We start from the raw sequence: 23,242 nt of genomic DNA, 5'->3' as shown, positions 1-23,242 counted from the left end.
GTTTTTGAAAAGGACATTACAGGGGTAAAGTGTCCTCATCACATCATTTCGGGGGGAGGGGTCTATGATATTAACAAGACATTGCAGGTGATGTTCACCTTGATCACTTGGTTAATGCATTGTCTGCCAAGTTTCTCCACTGTAAAGTTATTAATTTCCCCTTTCCATACCGTGTTTTTTTTTTTTTCTTCTGAGACGGAATCTTGCTTTGTCGCCCAGGCTCCAGTGCAGTGGCACTCGGCTCACCACAACCTCCACCTCCTGGGTTCAAGTGATTCTCCTGCCTCAGCCTCCTGAGTAGCTGGGATTACAGGTGCATGCCACCATGCCTGGCTAATTTTTAGGAGAGACAGGGTTTCACCATGTTGGTCAGGCTGGTCTCAAACTCCTGACCTCGTGATCCACCCGCCTTAGCCTCCCAAAGTGCTAGGATTACAGGCGTCAGCCACTGCGCCCAGCCTCCATACGGTATTCTTCAGAAGCAAGTTAGTAAGTCCAGCCAACACTAAGGTGGAGAGGAATTAATCTTCACTTCCTAGTGAAGGTTTTATATATATGTATATATATAAAAAATTTGGAATTCTTCTGTAAGGAAGATTTGTTCCTTCTCTATGTATTTATTCTATTATTTATTTATATTAGCATGAACATATGTATACTTAGTTGATACTTTTGGTTATAATCCAGTACTGTTATTTTGCTGCTCAAATACTTCCAGCTTTGGCCATTGGGAGCTCTTTCAGGTTGGCTTCTCTGTTCCTTTAACTGTTTTCATTCTCTCTCTCTCGCTCTTTTTTTTTTTTTTTTTTTGCCACTTTCTGTATTTTGGTATATTGCTTTAATTTTCTGCATTAGCATGATTAGAAAATCTTAATGATTAGAACATTAGAGGAACATAGAGGCATAGATGGTTATTTTCACCTTAATATTGTGGAAAAAAGACCTGGCAACTACTTTGATGGTTTACCAACTGATTTCTGCTTGTTTCTCAACTGCCTTGCAAGGCAAGTAAGACAGCAAAGAATTACTTCTCACAGAAATTAAACTTCAGTAGATATCTGTGAGTGGTAGGTAAAATGATAGCAATTGGAATAAACTTCAATAGTTTTCAAGTGTTGTGCATGTTAGGTTCAGTTAAAAAAATTTCCAGGCCCAGTGCAGTGGCTCACACCTGGAATTCTAGCACTTTGGGAGGCCGAGGCAGGAATATCACTTGAAGTCAGGAGTTCAAAACTGGGCAGGCCAATTGTACTAAAAATACAAAAAAATTAGCCAGGCATGGTGGTAGACACCTGTAATCCCAGCTACTCTGGAAGCTGAGGCAGGAGAATCATTTGAACGTGGGAGGCGGAGGCTGCAGTGGGCTGAGATTGTGCCATTCAACCTGGGCAACAGAGTGACATCCTATCTCAAAAAAAGAAAAAAAAAAAATGTCCAGGAGAGGAATTTGCATTAAATCACTCAGTAACACCGATTGCACACCTTTGTAGTAGGCATTGGGAAGGTGGGGGAAAAAAAGAGGGTGGTAGGTTGGGGTGGGGGCATGAGTTAGGAGGTAAGATGATGGCAAGTATGCTTTTGAGTAATGAACTTCTGTACCATACCAATTACCTAGGGGAGTGGTAGATCTTAAGGACAAAGATTAATTGATTGATTTTGTTTTCTTCTCAAATTCCTTTTACCAAAAGACAGAGATAATAAAACAATATTTATATTTGAGAGGTGGTGATGGTTGTGGTCAAAAGGACCAGCTGAAAGACATAATGTCCAAGCAAGGTGAGGGAAAGCTCTGGGGGCAGGCTGTAATAACCATAACAGCAAACACTTACAATGAACCAGGCACTATTTATCAACAGTTTATCAACCCATTAAAAGCTTATTACACCCGGGTGCAGCAGCTCATGCCTGTAATCCCAGCACTTTTGGAGGCTGAGGTGGGCAGTCACCTGAGGCCAGGAGTTCGAGACCAGCCTGGCCAACATGGTGAATTAGCAGGGTGTGGTGGTGTGTGCCTATAATCTCAGCTAGGCGAGAGGCTGAGGGGGGAGAATCACTTGAACCCAGGAGGCGGAGGTTGGTTGCAATGAGCCGAGATCGCGCCACTGCGCTCCAGCTTGGGCGACACAGTGAGACTATCTCAAAAAAACAAAAAACAGTCTGGGAGCGGGGGCTCACGCCTGTAATCCCAGCACCTTGGGAGGCCGATGTGGGCGGATCACCTGAGATAGGGAGTTCGAGACCAGCCTGACCAACATGGAGAAACTCCGTCTTTACTAAAAATACAAAATTAGCCAGACGTGGTGGCGCATGCCTGTAATCCCAGCTACTCGGGAGGCTGAGGCAGGACAATCGCTTGAACCCGGGAGGCAGAGGTTGCGGTGAGCCGAGATCGCACCATTGCACTCCAGCTTGGGCAACAAGAGAGAAACTCTGTCTCAAAAACAAAAAGAAACAAAAACAAAACAAAAACCTTATTACAATCCTGTGAACTAGCTACTGTCATTACTATAATGTAGATGAACAAACTGGGACATGGACAGTTGACAAAACATCCCCAACTACACACTAGGAATGAGCTGGGATAGGAAATCAGACACTCTGACTCTATTACTCCAAATGCCATACACACGAGCTGACTTCGGAAAAAAGAGAAAGTACTGTTCACACAATACTAACTGGTTCTAGGGCCACTGTTTCCTTGCATTTCTTTTTTCCTTCTTGTTAGGAACATGTATCTTTGAAGGAGGTATCATTTCTCCCACAGCTCTCCATTTAACGTTCCCTCGGTGCAAGCATCACCGAGGCCACACATAGCCCCAGAGTAGAAGTAAATTTGCTTCCTAGAAACCCTCACTGTATCCAGATTCTCTCCCAGAGGAGCCATCAGTTCTCACGGGTGGCACTTTTTTCTCCAACTGATTACACTTTTTTTCTGTACCAGTTAATTTTTCCAACTTCTAACTGAATAAAGGCAGTTTTCTTTAAAAAAAAAAAGCGAAAAACGGAAAGGAAGGAAGAGGAAAGAAAGGAAGGAAGAAAGGAAAGAAACGAGAGGGACAGAAAGAGAAAAAGGAAAGAGAGAAAGAAAGGAAAGGAAAACAAGAAATGGAAGGGACCTGCAGAAACGATTCACCACGCGCGGCTGACCCTGGGAGACGCCACAGGTTGAACGAGTGCCTCCCAGGCTGAACGCCCGCCGCGGACACCGCAGACAGTTCCACCCGCGGCGGCTACAGCGACTCTTCTGAATTCCGGAAAGAACCTTTTCCAGCGGGACCGGAAGCCCGGCGGGGACCGTAGTGGGGACGGACTGACCTACCGACCGTTCTTCCGGGTCCGGAAGGTGATCTCCACCCGTGCTCAGAATCCAGGGGTCTGGGACTGTAGGTAGGAGTTAAGTGGGTAGGGTCGCTTAACCAGGGTTGTCAGGTGTGGGTGGTGTGTGTTGTTTCTCCTCACGTGTCAGTGGCACAAACCACGCGAACTCATAAATATTGTGCGTTCGGAAGCCTTTCCAAGATGCATTTAATCCCTGCGTAAGCCCACGTTAAGCATTCACGAAGGCATGTGCTCTGTTCTCTCGGAAGCGGCCGGCCGGCTTCCCCTCGTCGGGCGCCGCTGCGGGTGCAGGTCCTCAAGTCCCAGCCTCCCATGGGCCCAAGGCCGTCTGGGCTCCAATTTGAGGCGAAGCCACCCCAGTTTCCTAATTTTTCTGCAGTGATTTATTTTTACCTTTCAGGTAAGTTCGGAAGCTTCCAGCTCACTTTCAGACATTTTCACTAACGCAACTACGTATTTGCAACATACTTTTTTCAGATTCCTTGACAAGAATATCCTAGTGACCAAACAACTTACTGGGAGTCAGAACGTCTGGGTTCTAGTCTTGACTGCCATTAACTGGCGGTATGACACTGGAGACGCCTTTTTGACCCCTCTGGATTTCTGTTTCCTTTTCTGTAAAATGAGGAGCTTGGAATAAGTGACAAATTTCCTTCCAGTTTTGATATTTGGGTTATTGCCTCCAATATATCTTTCCAGTTACTGCCTCAATTACATATCTGTGCTTTGGTTAATATCTTGTAGTGTCCTTCCTCCCATTCCATTAATCTGTGCTCTTCTCAAATCTGGTTTCATACTCGTTTAAAAATTATTTTCTCAAGGAATCCTGTGTTTCCCGAGCACTCTACTTTTGGTCCAGGGGCACAACCGTAAGTATGTGCCATTCTTAAAAGTATTTAATGTGTGTAAATACTATTGAATGAATTTCAAATTTTTTTTTTTTTTTTCTTTGGACAGAGTCTCACGCTGTCGCCCAGGCTGGAGTGCAGTGGCGCGATCTCGGCGCACTGCAATCTCTGCCTCCTGGGTTCAAATGATTCTCCTGCTTCAGTCTCCCAAGTCGCTGAGATTACAGGCGCCCGCTACCACGCCCGGCTAATTTTTGTACTTTTAGTAGAGATGGGGTTTCACCATGCTGGCCAGTCTCTTGAACTCCAGACCTCAGGTGATCCGCCCGCCTCGGCCTCCCAAAGTGCTAGGATTACAGGCATAAGCCACTACGCCCGGCCTGAATTTCTAAATCTTAATGTGTTTATTTCGTTGGCATTAAGTCAGATTTTTCCTTGATCTTTACTTGAATAAGCCTTTTAAGGTAAAATGCTTGCTCGATTACACACACATACGCAACCTCTTAATTGTCTGAAGGTAAACAAGTTAATGACTTGTGAATATTTTTAACTTATAAGCAATGAATCCTCAAAGCTTATAAGCCAGTACTGAAACTTGTGATATGGTTTTAAAATAGCTGATGATGAAGTATTTACATTATCCCATTTTCTCCTCATAGTCTTGTAATAGGAAGGACAGATATTCAAACACTTATTTATTTATTTATTTATTTTTTAACAGAGATCCAGAAAATGAGGCCCATAGGAAACAAGTGACTTGCTGAGTCCAGATAACACTATCAGAGTGAGTGTCCAGGTAAGTTTCCTTTGTTGCCCAGTAAGATACTTTCTTCACTATACTGTGCTTGTTTCAGTTACCATTTATTTTCTTTCTTTTAAAAAGTATTCTGTATAGGCCAGGCACGGTGGCTCACGCCTGTAATCCCAGCACTTTTTGGGAGGCCAAGGTGGGTGGATCACCTGAGGTCAGGAGTTCAAGACCAGCCTGACCAACATGGTGAAACCCCGTCTCTACTAAAAATACAAAAAAATTAGCCGGCTGTGCTGGCAGGTGCCTGTAATCCCAGCTACTTGGGAGGCTGAGGCAGGAGAATCCCTTGAACCCAGGAGGTGGAGGTTGCAGTGAGCCGAGATTGCACCATTGCACTCCAGCCTGGGCAACAAGAGCAAAACTCCATCTCAAAAAAAAAAATTTCAGTATATTCTATTTACCATGTCAGAACCATAAATTTACTATGTTAGAACCATAAAATACACTTTGGGAATATTGGTTGAAATGTAACATTTAGGCTAGCCATGGTGGCTCACACCTGTAATCCCAGCATTTTGGGAGGCTAAGGCAGGTGGATCACCTGAGGTCAGGAGTTTGAGACTAGCCTGGCCAACATGGTAAAACCTGGCGTCCACTAAAAATACAAAAATTAGCTGGACACAGTGGTGCACACCTGTAGTTCAAGCTACTTAGGAGGCTAAGGCTGAAGAATCGCTTGAACCTGGGAGTCAGAGGTTGCAGTGGGCTGAGATCACACCACTGAACTCCAGCATGGGCAACAGAGCGAGACTCCATCTCAAAAAAAAAAAAAAAAGAAAGAAATGTAACATTTAATGTCTAGTTGTCTAGCAAAGATCACCCATCCAGAGCCTTGATTTCTTTGGTCATATCAAATAACTATTATCATTTGTGAACGATTTTAAAGAACATCTAGTAGAAAATATAAATATATTTATATAATATATATGTATATAAATATAAAATATAAGCATATTGTAGAAATGCCATATTATAAGAGAAATCATTTAAAAAAAAATATTTTTTTGAGACAGAGTCACGCTCTGTCTGCCAGGCTGGAGTGCAGTGGTGCAATCTCGGCTCAGTGCAACCTCTGTCTCCCAGGTTCAAGCAATTCTCCTGCCTCAGCCTCCCGAGTAGCTGGGACTACAGGCATGTGCCACCACGCCCAGGTAATTTTTTTGTATTTTTAGTAGAGATGGGATTTCACCACATCAGTCAGCCTGGTGTCGAACTCCTGACCTCAAATGACCTGCCTGCCTTGGCCTCCCAAAGTGCTGAGATTATAGGCATGAGCCACTGTGCCTGGCCAAAAATTTTAAAACTTTGTAAAAGTTTATAATTTTGTTCAAGATAGCTTTATATGTATTTTTATTAGAGATGAGGTTTCACCACGTTGGCCAGGCTAGTCTCAAACTCCTGACCTCAGGTGATCTGCCCACGTCGATCTCCCAAAGTGCTGGAATTACAGGCATGAGCCACCATACCCGGCCGGAAAACGTGTTCTTTTTACATTGTTTTTGTCGTTCCTGCCCCTAAAAACTGAAAAGCAAAGCCATAGAAATGCAGTCTTGAGAGCAGAGGCAGTAGAGGCCACTGGGAGGAAAAGAACTATTACTAATGAGTTCTGTTACAGTTTTCTCTCAAAAAACTCTTCTTTCATTCTAAGAATAATACTCAAAAGGCATTATTCAATAAATATTGGGTGTCTTCTTCCTACTATAAAGCATCTTTTTTTAGGGGGTGAGATGGGAAGATGGAGAAATGTTAAGAATTGAAAGACAATTCCAACTAGATGAAGTATGTGCAAAGTTTCAGAGATGAGATGACAAACCATCAGAGATTATAGGTGAGTTATAATAACAAAAGCTTGAGAGGTAGGAGTGTAGCGACTCTAAGAGTGTAAGAAATAAAGTAAGGCTGGGCATGGTGGCTCATGCCTGTAATCCTAGCACTTTGGGAGACCAGGGTGGATCACTGGATCCCAGGAGTTTGAGACCAGCCTAGACAACATGGTGAAACACCATCTCTACCAAAAAAACAAACAAAAAATTGTCTGGGCATAGTGGTGGGCACCTCTAGTCCCAGCTATTAGGGAGGCTGAGGTGAGAGGATGACCTAAGCCTAGGAGGTCGAGGCTGCAATGAGCTGTGATCACACCACTGCATTCCAGCCTCCAGCTTGGACGATAGAGTGAGACCCGGTTTCATAAAAGAAGTTTCAGGGTGTTTAACAGAAAGGTGATCATTTCAAATTTGCACTTCAGAAAAATTACTCTACTTGTGATTTGGTTAGTTGATATTTCAAGAGTGAAAAAAGAGCCTTTTACAAGTTGTTATTGTATTTCAATTCTATCATAGTAGTAACATTAACAGTAATAATAATAGCTAGTATGAGGCCGGGCGCAGTGGCTCAAGCCCGTAATCCCAGCATTTGGGAGGCCGAGGCGGGCAGATCACGAGGTCAGGAGATCGAGACCATCCTAGCTAACACAGTGAAATCCCGTCTCTACTAAAAAATACAAAAAACTAGCCGGGCGAGGTGGCAGCGCCTGTAGTCCCAGCTACCCAGGAGGCTGAGGCAGGAGAATGGCATGAACCCGGGAGGTGGAGCTTGCAGTGAGCTGAGATCTGGCCACAGCACTCCAGCCTGGGTGACAAAGCGAGACTCCGTCTCAAAAAAAAAAATAATAATAATAATAATAATAGCTGGTATCTAGAGAGTACTTGGTATGGAATCCCGTCTCTTGATGAGACTGAGTTTTTTCCGGGCAGGAACCCAGTTTTACTTGTTGTAAGTCTAGTGAGCTAAGTGTAGCCCAGTGCTATGCATATAGTAAATATCCAATTAATATTTGCTAACTTGATTTGAATATTATTTTAAAACCTTTTTTTTTTTTCCAGGAGAAACATGAACCAGAAGCTACTGAAATTGGAGAATTTGCTACGATTTCACACTATTTATAGGCAACTGCACAGTCTGTGTCAAAGAAGAGCATTAAGACAGTGGAGGCATGGGTTTTCATCTGCTTACCCTGTGTGGACAGCTCAGCTGTATGCCTGGCCCTGGCCAACAGAAATGCTCACTGGGGCTGCTTTATCTCAGTATAGGCTTCTAGTAACAAAAAAGGTAGTTATAGTTTTCTTTTCTTTTTTTTTTTTTTTTTCGAGACGGAGTCTCAACCTGTCACCCAGGCTGGAGTGCAGAGGCGCGATCTCGTCTCACTGCAACCTACGCCTCCTGGGTTTAAGTGATTCCTGCCTCAGCCTCCTGAGTAGCTGGGATTACAGGCATGAGCCACCGTGCCCGGCATAGTTACAGATTTCTGTAAGTTATTTTATTATTTGATCTAAAATAAAAGTGCCTAGAACCATGAGTAGAAATCCATTTGAGTATTTTATCATTTACAGAATATTTATTACTTAATGCTATATTCCAAGCAATAGCGCTTTGTGAGAAAGGGAAGTTCTGGTTAATTGTGTGGTGCTGATGAATTTGGTTCCTTGGAAATCAGCGTGCAACAGTGAATTAAGGATGTAGGATTTTAATTTTAGCCTAAGCTTTAACTACTTATGGGAGTGTTTGTTGGTGAAATAGTAGCTATGGTCAGACACGGTGGCTCATGCCTGTAATCCTAGCACTTCTGGAGGCCAAGGCAAGCGGATCACAAGGTCAAGAGTTTGAGACCAGCCTGGCCAACATGGTGAAACCCTGTCTCTACTAAAAATACAAAAATTAGCCGGGCATGGTGGCGCATGCCTGTAGTCCCAGCTACTCAGGAGGCTGAGGCAGGAGAATCGCTCAAACCTGAGAGTTGTAGGTTGCAGTGAGCTGAGACCACGCCACTGCACTCCAGCCTGGGCAACAGAGTGAGAGACTCCATCTCAAAAAAAAAACCAAAAAACAAAAGAAATACAAAAACTAGTTGGGCATGGTGGTGCACACCTGTAATCCCAGCTACTGGGGAGGCTGAGGCAGGAGAATGGCTTGAACCCAGGAGGTGGAGGTTGTAGTGAGCTGAGATCGGATGAGATCTGGATGACAGAGCAAGACTCTGTCTCAAAAAAAAAAAAAAAAAGAACAAAAGAAATAGTAGCTATGATTGTGGTAGATATTTCAGAATAAATCTAAATTGTCACTTAAGTTTTTTCTTCCTTTTTGTTTATATGTTCTGATTTTTTTAATAGGAAGAAAGACCATGGAAATCTCAGTTATCTTCAACAAAATCTAAAAAGGTGGTAGAAGTATGGATTGGAATGACTGTTGAGGAACTGGCCAGGGCAATGGAAAAAAACACAGGTGAGTCAGATATTTTTACAAAGCAAAATATGGGAATGTTGGAAGACCAGGCATTTTATTTGCAATGAGATTAAGGCATTTAAAGATTAAAAACTAGACTGGTACTTAAAAAATATATTAAATTGGCCGGGCGCGGTGGCTCAAGCCTGTAATCCCAGCACTTTGGGAGGCCGAGATGGGCGGATCACGAGGTCAGGAGATCGAGACCATCCTGGCTAATATGGTGAAACCCCGTCTCTACTAAAAAATACAAAAATCTAGCCGGGTGAGGTGGCGGGCGCCTGTAGTCCCAGCTACTCGGGAGGCTGAGGCAGGAGAATGGCGTAAACCCGGGAGGCGGAGCTTGCAGTGAGCTGAGATCCGGCCACTGCACTCTAGCCTGGGCAACAGAGCGAGACTCCGTCTCGGAAAAAAAAAAATATATATATATATATTAAGTCATCATAATATTCTTCATTTTAAGTCATAATCCCTAGTTTCTTGACTCTGCCAAATGTAGTTCTCCAAGATTTTGCTTTTAATTAAAGTGGAAAAGATTTTCTTATATGAATTAAGTTTTCTTTCTTGGAAGTTTTGTGGGCTATTAGAATAAATCCAAGGAATGTTTTTAGACTGAGGGTCTATACTTATACTCATATACTTTCTCTTTGTTTTTCTATAATTTTCTATATCTTCTTCCTTTTTTTTTTTTTTCAGTTTTTTTTTTGAGAAAAGGTCTTGCTTTGTCCAGTATAGTGGCACAATCATGGCTCACTGCTGCAGCCTTGGCCTCCTGGGCTCAAACAGTCCTTCAGCCTCAGCCTCCTGAGTAGCTGGGACTACAGGCATGTGCCACTATGTCCAGCTAATTTTTTATTTTTTGTAGAGACAGAGTCTTAACTATGTTGTCTAGGCTGGTCTTGAACTCCCGGGTGCAAGTAATCCTTCTGCCTCAGCTTCCCAAAGTGCTGAGATTATAGGTATGAGCCACCATGCCTGGCCCTATAATTTTCTGGTTTCCTTTTTTTCACTCATTATTATTATTATTATTATTATTATTATTATTATTATTTGAGATAGAATTTCACTCTTGTCACCCAGGATGGAGTGCAGTGGCACAATCTTGGCTCACTGCAACCTCCGCCTCCCAGATTCAATTGATTCTACTGCCTCAGCCTCCTGAGGAACTGGGTGCCCACAACCACGCCTGGCTAATTTTTGTATTTTTAGTAGTTACAGTGTTTCACCATGTTGGCCAGGCTGGTCTCAAATTCCTGACCTCAAGTGATCTGCCAGCCTCGGCCTCCCAAAGTGATGGGATTACAGGCGTGAACCACCACGCCCAGCCTTTTCACCCATTTTGACAATATGAGAAATACTGACAGTAGCCAGGCACGGTGGCTCACACCTGTAATCCTGGCACTTTGGGAGGCTGAGGCGGGCGGATCGCTAGGTCAGGAGATTGAGACCATCCTCGCTAACGCAGTGAAACCCCGTCTCTACTAAAAATACCAAAAAAATAAGCCAGGCATAGTGGCAGGCGCCTGTAATCCCAGCTACTCGGGAGGCTGAGGCAGGAGAATGGCATGAACCCGGAAGGCGGAGCTTGCAGTGAGCAGAGATCGCACCACTGCACTCCAGCCAGGGCGACAGAGTGAGAATCTGTCTTTAAAAAAAAAAAAATACTGATAATGATAACTACAACTTGTCATAATATTGTTTTTATTTATAAATGGAGCATACTATTGCCATTTTTATATTCCTTCATTGTGATGTGCTTATTACCAGTTTAGGATTTTTGAAACAAAATTTGAGTTTTCATTAGGAAGTGACATTAAAATTCAGTATATGAGAAATATACCCTGTCATTGTAACAAAGTGTAACAGATTCTTGGGGAAAAAAAGAATTAATAGTAACTCATATATGTTGAGCCATTAATATGTACCAGTACTTTTTTAACTCTTGTACTTCTTCTCACAATGCCCTAAAGTTAGGTATCCTTATTTACAGGCTGGGAAAGTGAGGTTTAGAGAGGATAAGTAATTACCCACTCTTTCCAGCTAGTTGTGGGAGAACCAGGATTTGAACCTAGGAAATATGGGGAATATTTGATCTTATGAATTATGGCTCCAGAGCACATGCTGTTACTCATCAACCAAATTATCTCTCAAGAATTATTTTGTAAATCACAGCAATGCTAAACTTCAATGTATTTCCTGCCTTAAAGTGTTACTACTTTTTGTGCATGTACATCCTTACAAAGAGTACAAAATTGTTAGCACACTGTTTGGCTTTTTTTTTTTTGAGACAGAGTTTCGCTCTTGTTAGCCAGGCTAGAATGCAATGGCGTGATCTCAGCTCATCACAACCTCTGCCTCCTGGGTTCAAGCAGTTCTCCTGTCTCAGCCTCCCGAGTAGCTGGGATTACAGGCATGCACCACCACGCCTGACTAATTTTGTATTTGTAGTAGAGATGAAGTTTCTGTATGTTGATCAGACTGGTCTTGAACTCCCGACCTCAGGTGATCCGCCCGCCTTGGCTTCCTAAAGTACTGGGGTTACAGGCGTGAGCCACCGTGCCCGGCCTGTTTGGCATTTTTAATAATTTTGCAGATGGATTATTCAGTCATTTTATAGCTAGAAAACTATGAAAATAAATGAATATGGCTATATCATTCAGAATTTTTCTACAGAAAATTGTATTGGTGTGGTTTTATAAATAGTATTGATGATAGGCTTGATTTTTAAAACTTTTTTGAGGCACAGTCTTGCTCTGTCACCCAGGCCGGAGTCCAGTGGCAGGATCTTGGCTCACTGCAACTTCTGACTCCCCGGTTCAAGCGATTCTTGTGCCTCAGCCTCCCAAGTAGCTGGGATTACAGGTATATGCCACTACACCCAGCTAATATTCATATTTTTAGTAGAAACAGAGTTTCATTATGTGGGCCAGGCTGGTCTCAAACTCCTGACCTCAAGTGATCTGCACACCTTAGCCTTCCAAAAGCTAGGATTACAGGGATGAGCCATTGTGCCTGACAAAACTTTTTATTATTAGCAATTATCAGACAAATATGGTAGCAGAAAGAATGGAAAAAGCTTAAATGTATGCATAAGTCAGTGACAACAGATATTTTATCCATTAGTACTTCAGTATATATCTCTAAAAGATGAGTACTGGTTTTGTTTTTTTTTTTTTTTTCTTCAAACATTACCCCCTACCCCTATACACATAGAGGAACCCATAACCATAATTCTTTAGTATGATTAATAAATAGAATGATTAAAATACAGATTTAGTCTCATGGAGCAGTACTCTAAACCCCAAACTGATTGTTTATGATGAAAATAAAGGGTGTCTATTTGAAGCTTATTTCATATTCAAATCTCTTCTGAATTAAAGATAGTTTTCATGAGGTGATTCTTTTTAACTACTATATATATTAGCGATATGAGTACTTTTTTTCCCTCTTCTCCTGTGTCATTTAAGTAGCTTGATGTAATATTTAATGTTGCAATATGTTGGATACTTTTCTACATGTAAATATTTAAGTCTTTGGTAAAAATAAAACAGTATGTTAATACCATATGCATTTAATACAGAGGGGAAATGATTATCTCTCTATGTAAGCTACTTCCCAAAAGTTTGATATAATGTATTGGAAAACTAGAGTATTAGGTATTTTTAGCATTATTAGAAATAGAATTTTACTCATATATCTGTATTGTTTTTTTTTTTTTGAACAGAGTTTCACTCTTGTTGTGCAGGCTGGAGTGCAATGGCGTGATCTTGGCTCACTGCAACCTCCACCTCTCAGGTTCAAGCAATTCTCGTGTCTCAGCCTCGCGAGTAGCTGGGTTTACAGGTGCCTAACATGCCTGGCTAAGTTTTTTTTTTGAGACAGAGTCTTGCTCTCTCACCCAGTCTGGAGTGCAGTGGTACGATCTCAGCTCAATGCAACTTCTGTCTCCCAGGTTCAAGCGATTCTCCTGCCTCAGCCTCCTGAGTAGCTGGGACTACAGGCATGAGCCACCATGCCTGGCTAATTTCTGTATTTTTAGTAGAGATGAAGTTTCAGCATGTTGGCCTGGCTGGTCTCTAACTCCTGACCTCAGGTGATCCGCCCACCTTAGCCTCCCAAAGTGCTGGGATTACAGGCATGAGCCACTGCCCAGCCGCCTTGCTAATTTTTGTTATTTTAAGTAGAGATGGGGTTTCACTATGTTGGTCAGGCTGGTCTCAAACTCCTGACCTCAGCTGATCCACCCACTTCAGCTTCCCAAAGTGGTGGGATTACAGGTGTGAGCCACCGTGCCCGGCCAACTAATAATTTTTGTTTTGAAATAGTTTTACAGTTCTCTGAGAGCATATTCACATAGTAAATTTGAGTTGTATCATTCTTAAAATGTGTTTCCTTGGGAAAGCATGTGGTAGAAAGATAAATAGGAAATGGTTTCTTGGCATTATTGGTTGTTAAACACAACCATTTTAAAAAATTAAGTCATAAAGGTAGTAAAAACTCAAAAACTCTTTCACTGGCTGGGTGTGGTGGCTCATGTCTGTAATCCCATTATATTTCGGAGGCTGAGGCAAACATATCGCTTGAGCCCAAGAGTTTGAGATCAGTCTGGGCAACATGGTGAAGCCTCGTCTTTACAAAAGAAATACAAAAATTAGCTGGGTATGGTGACACAAGCCTCTAGTTCCTGCTTTTTGAGAGGCTGAGATGGGAGGATTGCCTGGGAGGCAGAGGTTGCAGTGAGCCGAGATTGTGACGCTGTACTCCAGCCAGGGCGACAGAGTGAGACCCTGCCTCAGAAAACCCCAAACAAACAAACAAACAAACAAACAAAACCAACTCTTCACTTCCCAATTATTTTATTGCATTTTACAATTATTTGTGTTCTCAAGGTTATTTATGCCTATCATATCTATATGGTAGAAAGACTATATAGTAGTCTACTACTGTGCATTTCTTCCCAACTCTGTATTCAGTGACTTTATGTTGGTAGCTTGTAATCAACCATGGTGGGCGTATTTGCACCATGGAAATTGGGGAATGCTGTAAATTAGAGGTTTATTTTTGACAGCATAGTTATTAAACATTTGCCAGCACACCAGTGAATAGGATGTTCTTTTATTGTAATGGTCTGCTTATCTGAGGATGGCTTTCTTCCTTTTTTTTTTTCTTGAGACGGAGTCTCACTCTTGCCCAGACTGGAGTGCAGTGGCTTAGTCTTGGCTCACTACAACCTCTGCCTCCCAGGTTCAAGAGATTCTCCCGCTTTAACCTCTGGAGCAGCTGGGATTACAGGTGTATGCCACCATGCCCAGCTAATTTTTTGTATTTTTAATGGAGATGGGGTTTCACCATGTTGGGCAGGCTGGTTTCGAACTCCTGATCTCAGTGATCTGCCCACCTCGGCCTCCCAAAGTGCTGGGATTACAGGCTAGAGCCACCACGCCCAGCTTTAAATATATTTTTATAGGGTGACTACAAGTCTGGAACATAAAACTACTTGTTTCATTATCATCACAGATACATTTGTTTATCATCCACAGGGAAACATGACTGAGATTAAAAAAAAGCACATTAAATAAAAGGAAAAAGAATAGGTAAATATTTTTCCTATATTTCAAGAGTTTTTGGGTTAGGTGCAGTAACTTACACCTGTAATTCCAGAACTTTGGGAGGCCAAGGTGGGAGAATTGCTTGACCAGGAGTTCAAAACCAACCTGGGCAATATGGCAAGACCCCTTCTCTACAAAAAATTAGTAGGATGTGGTAGTGGCACCTGTGGTTCCAGCTACAATGGAGACCGAGGCAGGAGGGTTGCTTGAGCCTGGGAATTTGAGGCTACAGCAGTGAGTTAGGATTGCGCCACTGCACTCTAGCCTGGACAACAGTGCAAGACCCTGTCTCAAAAAAAAGTTTTTTTTTTTTTTTTTTTTTTTTGTGATGGAGTCTCACTCTGTCACCCAGGCTGGAGTGCAGTGGCACATTCTTGGCTCACTGCAACCTCTGTCTCCCGGGTTCAAGCGATTCTCCTGCCTCAGCTTCCCATGTAGCTGGGACTACAGATGCTGCCACCATGCCTGGCTAATTTTTGTATTTTTAGTAGAAATGGGGTTTCGCCATATTGGCCAGGCTGGTCTTGAACTCCTGACCTCATGATCTGCGTGCCTCGGCCTCCCAAAGTGCTGGGATTACAGGCATGAGCCACCATGCCTGGCCAAAAAATTTTTTTAAGTAAAAAATAAAGACGTTTTGGACACCCTAGATACATAAACAGGTAAATGAATTGAGGATACATGTATTCAGAGATATATATATAGTGTGTGTGTGTCTGTACATACTGTCAGTTCTCATTCTGCATGGATTATTTATTTTAGGTGTGGATTCTGTATTTGAAAATTCACCTACTCAATAAAATGTATTTGCAGTTCAAAAATCAGTACTTGTTAGGCGCGGTGGCTCACACCTGTGATCCCAGCACTTTGGAAGGCCGAGACAGGCAGATCACCTGAGGTCAGGAATTTGAGGCCAGCCTAACCAACAAAGTGAAACCCTGTCTACTAAAAATACAAAAATTAGCCAGGGATGGTGGCATGCACTTGTAGTCTCAGCTACTTAGGAGGCTGAGGCAGAAGAATTGTTTGAACCTGGAAAGCAGAGGCTGCAGCTAGCTGAGATTGCCCCACTGCACTTCAGCCTGGGTGACAAGAGCGAAACTCTGTCCCAGAAAGAAAAAAAAAAATCAGTACTCAGGTTCTCTTGCAGTTATTATTGGACATGTGCAGAACAGTGAAAAATATGAGTTGTCCATTTTGCATGTTCTGAAGCTGAGGTTGAATGAGGTGACATTCTGTTTCAGCTGTTGTACTGCAAACAAGTGTCCTTTTTGTATTCTATTTAGTGCCACATTTTTTTCACATTTTAATACTTTTTGTTGGTAATTTTGCTGTTTAAAATGGCTCCTAAATGTGGTACTGAAGTCCTATCTAGTGTTCCTAAGCTCAAGAAGGCTGTGATATGCCTTACAGAGAAAATATGCATCTCAAATAGGCTTGTTCCGGCATGAGTTATAGTGCAATTGGCCATGAGTTCAATGTTGATTAATCAAATATATATATAGTATCTTTAAACAGAAATGCACAAAACAAAATTATGTATTGATCAGTTAATGAAATGTCACTAAAGGCTTGCAGGAACCTAACTGTATAGTTCCCCTCAGAACAGTGGTTCAATATTTGCTAATTCAATAGTTTTGGTGACTTTATAGAACAGAATTATTGCAAATAATGGGAATTGATTGTATACACACACACATTCATATATACATGACATTTGTGACTTTAATTTTTAGAGAAGTAGACTACAGTCAATTATTATAAATACTAAATCTATCTTAACATTTTACTGATGATTCAGATGGTTTAGAATACATAAATTTAAATATTTATGAATATGCAGAAAAGTCAGTAAATAGAAATGTATCATATTTTAAATATTTAGCCTCCTTGTGATTTATTAATATTAGAGAAACAGTTTGCATAGTTATTCCTCTCATTGAGTGTACTATTCATATAGACATTTATTAATAGAGATTACTTTCTTGAGCGTTTGATTAATGATCCTAAAAGGTTTTATTTTACTCCAACCAGATTATATATATGAAGCTTTATTGAACACTGCTATTGACATAGATTCACTGGAAGCAGACTCACATTTAGATGAAGTCTGGATCAAGGAAGTGATAATGAAGGCAGGGATGAAATTAAAGTGGAGTAAATTGAAACAGGACAAAGTCAAAAAAAATAAAGATGCTGTAAGAAGGTAAAACTTACCTGTATATACTGGTGGGGTTATATTCACACTTTTTAATGGAAAGATTTGCTTTAAAATTTCTTTTGTAATAAAGATACGTGTATGTAAACTTTTCTTCAAAGTACTTAAAGCACTAGAAAGTGTATTAATACATTCAGGTTATTATAAAACTTTAAGGATTTTTTAAAATTTGCTGAATGTATACATTGGTCTGAATCTTCAGATTTGATTAATTCTCATTCTTATGAAAATGTAAACCACAGGTAGGTAGGCAGTTATTAAATAGTCTGTCATAAGTCATTGTATGTATAAGAAGGGGAAATAGGCCTAATCCACACTGAATATTGGATTTTATTATTAATGGTAGCTCACAGGGATAAATGTGAACCAATTCACAGGCTATAAAGTATTTCTGATATTTAAGAAATGAAACTCTTTTGCTGTTAATTGTAGGCCCCAGGCAGATCCAGCTTTATTAACCCCCAGGTCCCCAGTTGTTACTATAATGGGCCATGTTGATCACGGGAAAACGACATTACTTGACAAACTTCGAAAAACTCAAGTGGCAGCAATGGAAGTTGGAGGCATCACTCAGCACATTGGTGCCTTTCTTGGTATGAACACAAATTACCTTACAATGTGCTTGGGAACCCCACTTACTATTTTCTTAAACCAAATGTCATAGTGTGAAGTATACAAATTCAAAGTAAAAGAGAAGGCTAAAGCTTACAGTCATTGGTTTGATGAAATGTAGAGCAAGTGGTTAGTAAAGCTATTTTTTAATTTTCTATGAGAAGAAAATTGTGTTAACTGTTTTTTTTTTTTTTTTTGAGACAGAGTATCACTCTGTCACCCAGGCTGGAATGCCATGGTGCAATCTTGGCTCACTGCAACCTCTGCCTTCCCGGTTCAAGCAGTGCTCCTGCCTCAGCCTCCCAAGTAGCTGGGACTACAGGTGTGCACCACTGTGCCTGGCTAATTTTTGTATTTTTAGTTGAGACAGGGTTTCCCCGTGTTGGCCAGGCTGGTCTCAAACTCCTGACCTTGTGATCGCCCGTCTTGGCCTCCCAAAGTGTTGGGATTACAGATGTGAACCATCGTGCCTGGCCTAATTTTTTTGTATTTTTAGTAGAGACAGGGTTTTGCCATGTTGGCCAGGCTGGTGTCGAATCCCTAACCTCAAGTGATCTGCCCATCTTGACCTCCCAAAGTGCTAGGATTACAGGTGTGAGCCACTGCGTCTGGCTGAAAATTGTGTTAACTTTTAATTCTAGCTCATTCTTAGTTTGATTTAATGAGCCTACAATTTTTTGTTAGTTAATTATGTTTATATAACCTCCTTTGCTAGGTTGTGATAATGTTGCTGATAATAATTAAATAATAGTCCCAATTATGAGCACCTAGCATGTGTCCAGTACTGTGCTGAGCACCTTATATGTTTTGTCTTTTTTATCTTACAACAACATCATAAGGTAGGTATTAATAGTTGCACTTACAAATAAGGAAGCTGATAATTCTTTGAGTTAAGTAACTTTTCCACAGTATATAGCCTGTAAGTAGCATAGCCAGGATTTAAACCCAAGGTCACTGGACTTAAATCCTGAGCTACTGCCTACGAAATCACCTTTCTGTGGCTCAGGGGGTTGTGCAACTCTGATTTGCTAATGTAAGGGTGGCTCCCTGTACAACAGTTGGTCTGTTCTATCTCTAAAATAGATACATCAGTTGATACATTTATGAAAGTAGTTATGTTCTAGAAATATGGAGACTTTAGTTTAAAATTTTTACGTGGAAAAAAACCCATAAAAGTTTCACTGGCATTTTATCACTTTTCATTGTGAAATTATTATGATCTGTGTTCTGATTAAGATTAATGGAAGGAATAAAATTATTTTAAAGAATTATTGATGGTTTCTGATAATGTCACATATATTCTTTGGTATTAAGGAATTCCATGTTTGAGTCCTTGATATTCTTGAATTTCTGTTTCCACAGTCTCTCTGCCTTCTGGGGAAAAGATAACTTTTCTTGATACTCCAGGACATGCTGCTTTCTCAGCAATGAGAGCCAGAGGGGCTCAGGTCACTGACATTGTCATATTGGTTGTAGCTGCAGATGATGGGGTGATGAAACAAACTGTAGAATCTATTCAGCATGCCAAAGATGCACAAGGTACTGTGTGACTGACTTAATGGATGTACTACATAAAGTCAAAGTTCTGGGGCCATTTACATATAGCTCATTTAGTCTTCACAACAATCCCAGAGTTATACCTGTATTCTAGATAAGCCTCAAAGATAAATTGTTTTCCCACAGACTTATAACTAATAGGAAGAGTATAGCAGGATTCAACTTGGGACTTGTGACCATATGTACAGACCACAGGTACAGTCTTTCCTATGCTTTTTTTTTGTTTTGTTTTCAACTTTTTATTGTGGAAATTTTAAACAGATACAAAAGTAAGAAGATAATAATGAAATTCTATGTACCCATCACCTAAATTCATTACAAGTTGCATAGTGGTTATATTCTGTTATTTCCTGTTAATTTATTATGTGGAATTCTTCTCTAAAGAGAAACTTTCCCTTCTGCTTTAAATAAGTTCTTATCTGATCAAATGTATAAAATTGAAACTTTTGGAAAATCACTTAATGATCGTCTCCCTTATTTCTTCATTTAAAAGTTATAATAATAAATACCCACACATGTAATTACACATTCTAGGCTGGAGTGGTGGCTCACACCTGTAATCCCAGCACTTTGGGAGGCCGAGGCCAGTGGATCACCTGAGGTCGTTGGGAGTTCGAGATCAGCTTGACCAGCATGGAGAAACCCCGTCTCTACTAAAAATACAAAATTAGCCAGGCGTGGTGGCGCATAAACTGTAATCCCAGCTACTTGGGAGGCTGAGGCAGGAGAATCTCTTGAACCCAGGAGGCAGAGGTAGTGGTGAGCTGAGATCACGCCATTGCACTCCAGCCTGAGCAACAAAAGCAAAATTCTGTCTTAAAAAAAAAAAAAGTTACACATTCAATATATTCATTTTTATTGTGAAATGACTGTACCCCTACCCTTACTGAGAAAAGCTACTTGATGAAGTGTGTCATATTCCCCCCAGATTTACTGGCAAGATTTTTAAAAGGTTGGGAGTTATTGAACTAGTCCCGTTCTTTTATTTTACAGCATGGAAAGTAAGACTCAGACAGCAGCCAGAACTCTCCTTAATTTTATACAATTATACAACTAATTTTCAGTATGTCTGCATTTGGAATTTAGATCTGCTAGCTTCCAGTGTTATTCTCTTTCCTTTTTAATTCCTTAAAACTGCCTTTGTGTGATGTACTATGTTCTTAATGATTCTAGGGAATACATGGCAAGAAGAAAGGGATAAATTTGCCAGGGATCCCATTACAAAGCAATTGGCTGAGATAGGATAAATTCATTAGATCATGCTTTGTACACCTCTTCTCTTGGTACCTGTTAAGTTCCAGCTCATCAACATGGAATGTATTTTTTCTTTCTCTTTTCTTTTTCTTTCTTTCTTTCTTTTTTTTTTTGAGACGGAGTTTTGCTCTTATCGCCCAGGCTGGAATACAGTGGTGCAATCTTGGCTCAGGCTCACTTCAACCTCCTTCTCCCAGGTTCAGGCAATTCTCCTGCCTCAGCCTCCCGAGTAGCTGGGATTACAGGTGACCGCCACCACGTTCAGCTCATTTTTGTATTTTTAGTAGAGATGGTGTTTTACCATGTTGGCTAGGCTGGTCTCAAACCCCTGACCTCAGGTGATTCACCTCCCTTGGCCTCCCAAAGTGCTGGGATTACAGGCGTGAGCCACCGTGCCTGGCTGGAATGTACTTTTTGTAATAGTATGTTGTGGATTGCAAAACTTTTTTGTATCTTTTAAAATTTCTGTTTGATACCTGAGAAAATTATAGAGATGATGAAATGCAGCCACAGAATTATCTCATAGGATTTTGTGTGATTTCTCTAAAGAGAGGATATGTAGATTAAAAGATTATTTGGTCCTTTCATTAAGTAAACGTTTATTGAGAGCCTGTGTATTGGTCAACTATGTGTTGGTCACTGACCTAGGTGTATGAATAAATAGTATAAGTCCTAAAAGGAAATTTGTGATACTGGTACTTAGTTTTAACCTAGGATGAGATGTTGGGTTTTAACAATGTGTTAATAAACCCTGGAAAGAAGAGGCAAATGATCTAGTAGTATTGAATTGGAATCTTCTCATGATTTTTTTTTTTTTGGAGACTATTTCCAGTGTACTTGTTGATCTTGCTTTTATGTTTAAGGATAGGCCTTTTTCTACCCAAAATACAGTTGACCTTTGAACATCACGGGTTCGAACTGTGTGGGTCTTCTACTTAACACACACATTTTTTTCAACCAAACATAAATAAAACAGCATTCACAGAATTTGAAACTTCCTTACATGGCTTTTTGTACACACGGTTCTGTAGGGCTGGCTGCAAGACTTGAGTATGCCGGGATTTTGATACAGGCAGTGGTGTGGGGGTTCTAGAACCAATCCACCAGTATACCCAGGAATGACTGTATTGTTTGTTGTATTTTTTTATTTTTTTTTTTTGAGATGGAGTCTTTCTCTGTTGCCTACGCTGGAGTGCAGTGGCACGATTTCAGCTCACTGCAAGCTCTTACCTTCCCGGTTCAAGCGATTCTCCTGCCTCAGACTCCCGAGTAGCTGGTATTACAGGCATGTGCCACCACGCTCGGCTAATTTGTGTATTTTTTAGTAGACATGGGATTTCTCCATGTTGGCCAGGCTGATCTCAAACTCCTAACCTCAGGTGATCCACCCGCCTCTGCTTCCAAAAGTGCTAGGATTACAGGCATGAGCCTCCACACCCAGCCCAACTGTATTGTTTTTTTTGATAATCTCAGGTGTCTGTTATTCACTCAGAATCTGCTTATAATTATACTTTTAACATCTTGCATCTGGATTTCTTTATGTGTAGAGAGCAGAATAGGGTGATATGACTCTAAAGTGGGTCGTTTTGGCCTTTTGTTAGATAAAAACATCCACCGAGTAAAGAGAAAACTAGAACAGAAAGTTGGTGTCTTTAACTGTGAATACCTGGAATTGAAGGTGTCATCATTTTCACTCTTTTTAACTCCGTTTCTTTCAGTTCCTATTGTCCTTGCCATAAATAAATGTGACAAAACTGAGGCTGATCCTGAAAGAGTGAAAAAAGAGCTGCTGGCTTATGATGTGGTATGTGAAGATTATGGAGGTGATGTTCAAGCAGTGCCTGTCTCTGCACTTACGGTAAATGTGGGGACCTCATATGCATATGCCTGAATGGGAATGCTGTACACAATGCACACAGTATATTACATCTAAAGAACATTTTGATGTACATAATTTGTGTTGTTTTTAAGACATTTTCTGGGTTTCAGGCAAAGGTGGTATTATCTTGGTTTGGCACATTAGGAGTTAGGCTCAGAGAGGTCAGTCACCGGCTGATCAGTGTGGAATCAAGTCTAAATGGAATATGTTTTTTATTATGAGATACTTAGGATGAGAATAAATGGGGAATAAGGGAAATAGTAGGATAAAGATGTGGTGCGATCACAGCTCACTGCAGACTTAACCTCCAAAGCTCAAGTTGTCCTCCCACCTCAGCCTCTTGAGTAGTTTGGGTTATAGGCAGGTGCCATCCCATGCCTAGCTAATTTTTAAAATTTTTTGTAGACATAGGGTGTCACTGTGTTGCTTAGGCTGATCTTGAACACCTGGCCTCAAGCCATTGTCCCACTTTGGCCTTCCAAAGCACTGAGATTACAAGTGTGAGCCACTATGCCTGACCAAAGACTGTCTTAAGCAGAAATGAAATCCAGTTGTTAACAAAAAAGTGCTTGTGGCCGGGCGCGGTGGCTCAAGCCTGTAATCCCAGCACTTTGGGAGGCCGAGATGGGCGGATCACGAGGTCAGGAGATCGAGACCATCCTGGCTAATACGGTGATACCCCGTCTCTTCTAAAAAATACAAAAAACTAGCCGGGTGAGGTGGCGGGCGCCTGTAGTCCCAGTTACTCGGGAGGCTGAGGCAGGAGAATGGCGTGAACCCGGGAGGCGGAGCTTGCAGTGAGCCAAGATCCGGCCACTGCACTCCAGCCTGGGGGAC

The 23,242-nt window shown here is 41.2% G+C and overlaps 1 protein-coding gene across 7 annotated transcripts; it reads left to right on the top strand.

Moving 5' to 3' along the window:
- Positions 1-3,304: 3,304 nt before the first annotated feature.
- On the top strand, positions 3,305-23,011 carry MTIF2 (mitochondrial translational initiation factor 2). 7 transcript variants are annotated; one of them, XM_026446641.2, is made up of 9 exons: positions 3,317-3,387; positions 4,909-4,983; positions 6,718-6,826; positions 7,881-8,106; positions 9,165-9,276; positions 16,920-17,091; positions 17,536-17,696; positions 19,078-19,254; positions 22,245-23,011. In XM_026446641.2, the coding sequence occupies exons 4-9, from the start codon at positions 7,888-7,890 to the stop codon at positions 22,415-22,417; spliced, it is 1,014 nt and encodes a 337-aa protein (XP_026302426.1). In that variant the 5' UTR covers positions 3,317-3,387; positions 4,909-4,983; positions 6,718-6,826; positions 7,881-7,887; the 3' UTR covers positions 22,418-23,011. The 7 variants fall into 7 exon arrangements, with proteins under 7 accessions (XP_026302422.1, XP_026302426.1, XP_026302423.1 ...); XM_026446638.2 differs by having other exon boundaries at positions 3,318-3,739; XM_026446640.2 differs by lacking the exon at positions 6,718-6,826 and adding an exon at positions 3,817-3,903 and having other exon boundaries at positions 3,334-3,387; positions 22,245-23,010.
- The last annotated feature ends 231 nt before the right edge of the window (positions 23,012-23,242 follow it).

Source organism: Piliocolobus tephrosceles, chromosome 15 (genome assembly GCF_002776525.5).
Source record: "Piliocolobus tephrosceles isolate RC106 chromosome 15, ASM277652v3, whole genome shotgun sequence".
Taxonomy (NCBI): domain Eukaryota; kingdom Metazoa; phylum Chordata; class Mammalia; order Primates; family Cercopithecidae; genus Piliocolobus; species Piliocolobus tephrosceles.
The sequence above is the reverse complement of the archived record's forward strand: the minus strand, read 5'-3'. Positions and strand labels throughout refer to the sequence as shown.

Excerpts from the sequence above, each read along its gene's own strand:
- MTIF2 (XM_026446641.2), top strand. The coding sequence starts at position 7,888 with ATGAACCAGAAGCTACTGAAATTGGAGAATTTGCTACGATTTCACACT. Across the intron at positions 8,107-9,164 it reads GGCTTCTAGTAACAAAAAAG|GAAGAAAGACCATGGAAATC; the intron begins GTAGTTATAGTT and ends TTTTTTTAATAG. Across the intron at positions 17,092-17,535 it reads AATAAAGATGCTGTAAGAAG|GCCCCAGGCAGATCCAGCTT; the intron begins GTAAAACTTACC and ends TGTTAATTGTAG.